The sequence below is a fragment of the Bactrocera tryoni genome, chromosome 2, assembly GCF_016617805.1.
Source record: "Bactrocera tryoni isolate S06 chromosome 2, CSIRO_BtryS06_freeze2, whole genome shotgun sequence".
In the NCBI taxonomy this organism is placed as follows: Eukaryota; Metazoa; Arthropoda; class Insecta; order Diptera; family Tephritidae; genus Bactrocera; species Bactrocera tryoni.
The window spans coordinates 75,164,267-75,173,740 of NC_052500.1; the positions used below are offsets into that span (position 1 = coordinate 75,164,267).

Consider the following 9,474-nt stretch of genomic DNA (forward strand, 5'->3'; position numbering starts at 1 on the left):
GTAATTTTAGTTAGTTTCGGTTAGTCCGAAACGTCCGAACCAGTATAATTTGAATTTGAAAAAGCTTGAAATGATTGAGTAAATTTAAAAAACAGATCACGGTTAAATACCATTTAACTAATTTCAGTAGCAGATATTTATCCATTATTAACTACTTTGTTTTTGATTGCATTAAGATATCTGAATCTACTATTAAGTTTTAAGTTCGTGGACTGAAGAGCCCAGCTAGTCAAAATTTTTTGAAACATCAACTAATATCAACTGCTTAATAGCTTTAATAAAATATATTTACAATTGTTTTCTATTTATTTTTACAGTACAATGACTCACTCACTCATGACACTGGACATCTCCGGCAACAAAATGCAGCACATACCACTGGAGGCGTTGCAGAAATTGCATTCATTAACGCGACTTGTGGCGCAGAGGTGAGTTTTTGCCAAATTTTTCGCTTTTTTATATTATATTTTTGAAAACTCAGTCACTATTTGAAAAATAGTTTTCATTAGTGTATTGTAATTGGGTCAAACCACGTCAAGTGGTCAATGGAAATCACCGAATCACAATAAATATTTCGTGAAAATTATGTTTTTTGTTAAAGTTATTGAAGGTTGAAATTTGAGCACGATAAAATTGTAAAATTATTTTCTCTTAAATTACTGGAGATAAATCGATGAAATTTTGTGAAGTCAAAGAAAAATGTTCGTGCTATATTATAGATATCTTTTTACGATCCATTTGTTTAAATAATATTATTTTACATAATTTTTTGTTAAACAATTGCAATTTTTCCTGTGTTCATCACGCTTAAAAAAACTGAAAAGTATGTGACACAACGCGGAAAATATTCACCTTTAATGATCTGTAAGAAAAATTTTGTTCATTCATACCTTTTCCAAGATATTGCGCAATGCGCTAATGCTTTTCTTGCGGCACAGATATCGGGAGCTTACGGGCGCACTGCGTAACGATGAATGTACCATACATTTTAAGAGCGGTAGGGGGGACAAAAAATTCAATATCTCCTCACAGCATCTGATTACACTGATTTACGACTTCGAGTACTTCAATAATTTCGAGTGCCAATGCCAGTTTCTCTGATTTCATCCATAGTGGCGCTTTTAGTATTTACAGCTATCGGTCAACAATGCCAGTTTTCTATTTATGATTTAAAAAAATATATACTCGCATGCTTTTATCTTAGATTTCTTAATTTGAAATTTAAAGTACCAGAATTGCTTCAAATGACGTTATATATGAATATTCTGGGATTCCAAAACTTTCTACTTTCATTTAGTACTAGGAAACACAAAGGTATAATCTTGACTTCACTTGGCATACGAATTGGTAGCATAATACTTAGAGTCTGAACTTACTATTGATGCATTTGACTATTTCAGCATAACCAGGAAAAGAAAAAAGTGAGACAACAAATGCAGATGTGATATAGATAAGTGCTTTTAAATTACAGAAACCGCAATACATCAAGCAGAAATATGGATTGCATGAAGATATTGGTACTTTATTCTATAAATAATTATTATAAAAATCGAGAAAGATCTTCTTACAGTTCTGAAACTTTTGTGTCCGTACACTGATGCCTTTGATTCAGTTTAGCAGCTCTTACCAACACAGATTACAGTTATTTTCTTCCTTAACTCATAAAGTGAATTACTGAGTCTCTGCACTTATCCGAACTCAAGCTTTTATCCACAGGAACCTAAGCAGAGTCAGAAGTTTTCCAACTTTGATTACAATATTTAAATATTTCTTGCTATTTCATGTCAAAATATCATCAATTCACAGTATTTTATATTAGCCGCCAGGAATAACCCTAATAGAACTTCAAATACTATCCCGACGAGCTCGAGTGTCATCAATATTACAAAAGAAAGTTTGTGATGATTTCTTTGATATTTTTTTGTTGTTACTGCTCACTAATTTATTTTTTGTGATTCTTGTTCAAAATGGCTTCACATTTCAATCAGACTTAACTCAGCACCTTGCATATGTTTTCGTATATATAGTATAGTATATATTATAATTAATTAAATTCTTGTTCTCTAAACGCTACCAAATTTACAAAAACAAGGAATCACATAACAACGCTGGAGGGCAACTGGGAGGCGCTCTTCGACACGCTGCGCTCGCTACACCTCTCCGGCAACGACATCACCGAGGTATCACCGTTTGGCCTGCACGAAAACGGCAACGGCTTGAACGGCGGCAACAGTGGCGCCAGCAGTCATCCCTCCAGTTTGGCGGCCATAACACGACATGATGAGCAGGCCATGACGAAAAGTGCGCACAACAGCGCGCGAAATACGCCGAACGAACTCGGCAGCATGGTGGGCCACACGTCGAGCACTAGTAACCACATTGCGCCCAGTAAACCCTTCAGCAGGCTGCAGAAATTGCTCTGGCTGGACCTGTCGAATAATCGCATCTATCACATAGCGCCCAACTTCCTGCCACGCTCACTGGTCACCATCGATCTCTCGAGCAATCTGCTCACCGTCTTTCCACAACAACTCTTCGAGCATCTACACGGGCTGCGTATTGTGTCGCTGCGTGATAATCTCTTACGTAGCGTGCAGACGAAAGAGCTGCGACTCGTGCGCATGCGGCTGGAGAAACTCGATTTGGGTATGAATTTGGTGGAGACGCTGGAATCGGATTGGTTTCAGAACAACTACTCGGATGTGCATGTGCGCGCTTTGAATCTGGAGAAGAACTTCATACGGCAGCTGCCACCGGCCGTGTTTAAGGGTACTGGTATAGTGCACCTCGTTTTGGCATTCAATGCCATCGAGCGCATACACGTGACCGCCTTTGAGGGCATAACCGAAACGCTGGAGTACTTGGATCTGGAGCGCAATGAGCTCAATGCTGTGCCAGGCGCGATCAGCACGTTGCATAAACTGAAGTATCTATACCTCGCTTCGAATAATATCTGTCAGTTGACCAATCTGCCGGAGAATACCGAGAATCTGCGCGTGCTCAGCTTGAGCGGTAACAATTTCACGATGATACCGGTGCTGGCATTGCGCAACTACACACAGCTCTCATATCTCAATATGGGCTATAACCTTGTTTCGGACATACCGGAGGGCATTTTCGCTGTAGACAATTGGGGCGCCAATCTGCAGACAATACTGCTGCGCAATAATAAAATCACACACTTGCATTTGGGCTCTTTCTATGGTTTGGAGCAAATACAGGAGATCAGTTTGAGCTTCAACGACATCAATATACACCATCCGTTGGTGTTTGAGAATGTTTCACGCACTTTGAAGATACTGGAACTCTCCTTTGCGGTCTTCCCAGCACGCAGCTTGGAGTCCATCGATCCACTCGAAGCGCTGCTGCCGCTCTCACAGCTGATGTGGCTCGGTTTGGACAATAATAACCTGAAGACGCTTTCGAATGAATCATTCGCCTATATGCGCGAACTAAGCTACATCAATTTGGCATTCAATCAGCTGAAGCAACTGCCGCGTGGACTCTTTCTACCCGACGTGCACAGTCACCTAGTGGAGATCGATCTCTCATACAATGCTTTAGAGGTTATTACGCGCAATACCTTCCATAGTCTGGGCGATCTGCAGACGCTTAACTTGCAATCAAACGAGCTGAAGCTGCTTGAGAAGCACGCGTTCCACAACTTGGAGTTTCTGCGTTACATCGATTTGTCCTACAATCAATTGGCGAATATCTCGCACGGCGCATTCACGGTGCTGCCCAACCTTGCTGCCTTGGATTTGATGCATAACAACCTTTGTACGCTCTCGCTGAAAATGTTCCATTTCGTCTCGAATACCAGCACGCCGCTGCGTCTCAATGTCACCTACAATCAGATTGCGCACTTTGAGGATGAACTCAGCTCATATATGTATATCTATAACCTGGATATTAGCCACAATGCAATCAGCAAAACCGAGAGCTTTGCGAACCTTGCGAATACGCTGCGCTTCCTCAATCTCGCGCACAATACAATCGGCAGCTTAGCCAATCACGCCTTCGGCGACCTAGAATTCCTTGAAATACTCGATCTCTCCTACAATAATATCACGACTTTGCGTCGACGCAGTTTTCAGGGCTTAAATAGTCTGCAAGAGCTGGATCTCGACTATAATGGACTCGAACAGCTACAAGTTGAGCAATTCTCGAACTTGCGCAAGCTACGCATACTGCGCGTACGTGGCAATCGTTTGCGCGCGCTGCCACGTGAAGTCTTCATGAATACGCGACTCGAGTATTTGGACATTTCAGAGAACCAGTTATCCGTGTGGCCGGTGCCGGCCTTCTCCGATGTCGGCTTTACGCTGCGCAGCATACAAATGGCGCAGAATACGCTGGAATACTTGGACTCCAGCATGTTTGTGAACTCGCAATTCCTCTACGACATCAATCTGGCTTGCAATCGCATCACCGTGTTACCGGATAACACCTTCACCTTTCTCAATAATCTCACCAATTTAGAGCTCTCACAGAATCCACTAGTAACCACCAACCTCAAAGAGGTCTTTCTGCATACGCCACGTTTGCGTCGTCTGAAAATACGTCGCATGGGTCTCTATGTGCTACCACAACTCAGTCTGCCATATCTGTCACATCTCGATGTCAGCGGCAATTATCTGCAAGAGCTCACCTCACTACATGAGATGCGTCAGTTGCGCCATGTGAATGTCTCACATAATAAAATCGTTAACGCCAGCAGCGTTGCCGAACATCTACCGACATCGGTGCGTGTGCTCGATCTGGCGCACAACCCCCTGCGGCGTATAACCGCGCACGACCTCGTCGCCTTGCGTCACCTCACCGATCTCAATCTGCTCGACGTGAAGGTTGTCAATCCGACAGTGTTCAGTAAACTGCGCTCACTGCGCAAATTACATTTGACGTCACATCAGAATTTGGGTGAGCTCGTGGCGCGCATACCGGGCCTACAGGAATTACGCGTACACTGCGTGGAGACGAATATTGGTTCGCAGCTCTTCGCCAAGCTGCTGAACAATACCAAATTACAGCTACTCGAGCTGTACGGCGGCAATGTGCAGACAATAGCGCCAGATGCGCTCGAGGGCTTGGCACGTAACCAACATTTGTTGGTGAAAATCTCACATACTAAAATATCCGATTTGCCGCCGGGCATTTTTTATACGCTACGCGCTGTGCCACAGCTATCCATCGATATATCCAATAACAAAATAAATGCACTAGCGGCGGACAGCTTCTATCCGAACAAGACCTACTGGGATACCGTGGGCACGCGCAGCATCATCGGCGGTTTGGACACGTCCAACAATCCGCTCGAATGTGAGTGCGGCCTGGTGTGGTTCGGCCATTGGCTGCGGCGTTGGTTGCGCGAGTCGGCGCAAATTAAAGTGATACAGAAGGACGAGATGAAACGCATGGTGCAGGTGAGAAAGCACTCTGGCTTACAGTCTAATATTTCCTTATCTGATATTACGTATTGTATGTATTTTCTAATTTGCCAAATTCTTTTTATGTTTCGTTACCATGCACGAAGTTACCGCTACCCGCACACGTTTTGCGCGTAAGCCTTTTTAATTTCACTTACAAACTCTTTTCATACACACTCTCTCTACACATTTCAATTCCATATTATGCTCATATATTTTGCTCTTTCTTCTCTACTCCCAACACATGCAGCGTGCGCGCTCGAACACGTGCCACGATCCTACCACTGGTCGTCGTCTGCCCATACTGGAGATATTTCCCGAAGATCTGCTGTGCCAAGCGAGCGCACTCAGCAGTTCGAGTGAACGTCTCTTTCTGCTCTCATTTGCGGCGATTGTCTTGCCGCTCTTTACAATGTCACTTTGATAATTGGACGCCTAGAGTTGCTAATGTGTGTAAATTATTAAGTTAAGAGTTGGCATATAAAACTAAATATATTATATAATAATATACTTTAAAATGGAATGGTTCTTGCTTTAACTGTTGAAAGTGGATGGAGTTTGGAAACTAAAATATTGTTAGCTTGAGAAATATGTAAATTGCTGTAAATTTATTGCGGTAAAGTGTTAATTATATTATGTAAGAAGTGTAAATTTGATAGTGTAAAGTAAGATAGAGATATATATAGTATATATACAATAAGTTTTAAGCCACAAATTTCTGAGAAATTATTTTTCTTTTATATAGTTTTTGTGTTCGGTAGTAGTAGAATATGAGATACATCAGAATATGTGCTGACAAGTCAAAAAATCTTAAGTGGTGTTTGAAACAAATTTTTCATGAATTTTTTAATATTCAGAATTTTATCAAATTAAAAAATGATTACAGCTGCTCTTGCCGCAGTTAATATCAAAATTTTTATTCTACAATAATGTCTCAATATAGAAACCTCTAGTAAGATTTTATACCCAAATTTATCCATCTCTGCTTAAGATTATTTGTCTTGTCAGTACCAGAACTTGGTTAAAAACATATGAATCCGTTAATAAAAAATATCATATATTACATACAGGTGGTAACTGTAATTCCTGTTGATTCCTAAACTAGTAAATTTTTACTAACAACTAAATAATTTAATAGAAATATACATAAATATAGCATGAAACTGACAGAACTGGTTAAAATGACGGGGTTAATAACTTATTTCTTTAGTTACGAAATTTTCAAGCGGGTCGAGATGATGAGTGGAGAGTAAAAGGTAGAGTCAGCTTAGATTAGTACTGACTTTCAATTTTCTTGTGTGGGCCCTCGTACGTTGGCCATTAATCTGCTAAGATAGGAGGTGATTTGCCTGTGGAAGAAGGTTAATCTGGGGTCAAGCCTTACGCCTAGGTAATTCACAGCTTTTAGTGTCTTCAGAACTTCCATAGTCATTTACATGATTATTACGAGAGAACTGTACTTGTTCGTCAGCAGCAATAGCTCCATTTTTTCTGTAGTGAGCTGCTGGTTATGAGAGTCAAGCCATGTTTGCTGCCGAATAATGACCTGATTCAGCTTTCTTCAGGCTTCCTGTCTCGAGCTGTGATTACTGCTGTTATGTCGTCCGCGTAGCCGATTAAGCATAATTCATCTGGCATTTCAAGTTTTAGATTTCCGTAAAATGGACCCTTGTGCTGCTCCTGACGTAATTTATATTTAACGTGATACCGCTCTAGCCTGGTATAGCAGAGACTTTCCGGTAACTAAGATAGCTCCGCACCACAGCTTGAGGTAATCGGGGATTCTAACATTTTTTCTAAAGCAAGGATCATGTCTGCCAAACTCGCGTTATTGAAGGCGTTTCGAATGTCAACAGAACTATTGACTTGTATTTGTAGCTTCTAAGCTGTACAACTTGTATTTTCAATGACGCTTTGGATAGCGCCCAGAGCTGACTTTCCGGTTCTGAGGTCTAAAACCGTGCTGTCTGGAGTAGAGTCTGCCAGCTTTATTGAAAGCCGTTTCCAGTATAGATGTATAGAGCCTGTATCGAGTATGTATAATGGGCGGTCTGCTCATGGCAAGCTGGGATCCCCTTTCCCTTGCTGATTAGAGCAACTCATTATTTTCTACAAATTTCAGGAAATATCGCAAATTCGAGGCAGGTGTTGTACATGTTTAAAAGTGCTGCGGGTCGTTTTGCGGCGACTGTTTTGAGTGTTTCTGTTAGGATCCCTTCCGCGCCGTGCGATTTGTTAGTTTTGAGCTTACCAGCGACCAGCTGTAGGGGATTTCCGAAAGTCTTATAGTCTGTTCTGGTTCACTGACTATTTTTTCGTACGTTGGAAAAGTGCGTTAACGATACCATCCATTTTGGCAGCGTTTAAGTCAGGGGCCTTGGTTCGAAATCCGAAATTAAACTTGTTTTCTTGGAAAAAAGGAAGTGAGTAGTTTTTAACATATTTTTACCCTAAATAAAGTTTGCCTACGATAAAGTTCCTCGAAACAAACGAGAATATAAATAAATTAAAAAAAGTTGGAAAAAAATTCAATTTATCTCTCTTAGTTGGTGTATCTGGTCATGGCACAATCGCTGTAAGCAGCATACCAGATGAGCTAGCGAAAGGGAACACCCTTACTCCGCTCATATCGGTATTGACCATCGCTATCATCTTAAGTTCTATCACTTGGTCTAGCGGGCACTTAGCAAGCATTGGTTGACTAGAGTATAACATAGGATATCTACTGAAGCTCTTAGCAAAGTTAATCTTGTCGCAATCGTAGCAGTTGTAGTGTCCAGTAGACATTGTTCAATCGGCATTCATACTGTAAGGCTTATATATTACATCAGTCGGGTGCAAATTGTCAAAGCTATGTGCCAGAAAGTGAAGTGAAAACTTCCAGGCAATTTCTCGTATATTGTCTTGCTTTTACAAGAAGGGGGATAACATATCTCGGCAGTCATAACTTGTGCGAATTGGAGTACGTAGCAGAGACTAACATTAACTACAAATTTGCCATTGGCTCAAAGCACTTCGTCGACTTTTGTGTGTCTTTAAAATCAATTTTATAGGAGCTCTAGGTAATACAACGGACCGGTTACAGGCTGTTCAAATGAGTTTACTGTAAGGATCGACCTTTCAACTTAAATTGATCTAAGGCAATATCGAGCATGAGTTTTGAGTTTTCCTTTATTGCGTGCTCAAAACATTCTTCCAAAAGTGTTTTCCACTTTTAAAGTTATTACTAACATGCTATTCCCGAGCGAGAATCTACACTCAGAGAAAATTTATTTTATTATTTTGATGAGTAATACTTGCAAGATATAGTGAGCAAATGAGTTGTTGAGACAAGTGGACGATAAAATATATGCAAATAAATAAAGATATATTTAAAAGGCTACAGAAGCAATAGAAAACCACGCGACTTTTAACGACAAACCAAACTCCTACTTTATTAATAGAGCTATAGCAGACTTCAAAGAATATTAGCGAAATTAGGAGTATGTATAAGAATGTTATAAATTGGTAATGATAAATAATTAGCAATAAAAGTAAGAAGAAAAAATTTAAAAAAAATAAATACGCAAATTTATAATAATGAAAAAAAAAATTAAATAATAATATTAATACATATGCACTGTGCGTTGATGAAATTTTAGAAATAAATATATTTAGTGTATAATAAATATATATTTAACATATAATATATATATATATATTAATATATAATATATATATATACTCATTAGCATGCAAATCTGTATATAAATACATAAGCAATGACACTTACACCCTCACTTCACGCCACACACATACTCACCAGTTACACTAAAGACTTTACTAATTAAGCTGACAAAAACGTTAGCCTAACTGAGCAGTTAGCCCTAGTTTAGTGGTAGTTTAGCGCAATAAAATATTAAATATAAATACTGAGACTTTTTAGCAAAATGAAATGGTATGCATTAAGTAAATATATAAGCACCAGTGCAATTGACTAAAATACGTGAATTTAATACATAATTAATATAAATTAATTTAGTGCATTGAAATCATTTATTAACTAATT

General features: G+C 39.7%; 1 protein-coding gene across 1 annotated transcript; it reads left to right on the forward strand.

Annotated features, from left to right (window-relative positions):
- Positions 1-316: 316 nt before the first annotated feature.
- On the forward strand, positions 317-8,894 carry LOC120769228 (chaoptin). The gene is made up of 3 exons (XM_040096125.1): positions 317-428; positions 2,093-5,423; positions 5,677-8,894. The coding sequence occupies exons 1-3, from the start codon at positions 322-324 to the stop codon at positions 5,848-5,850; spliced, it is 3,612 nt and encodes a 1,203-aa protein (XP_039952059.1). The 5' UTR covers positions 317-321; the 3' UTR covers positions 5,851-8,894.
- Positions 8,895-9,474: the final 580 nt, after the last annotated feature.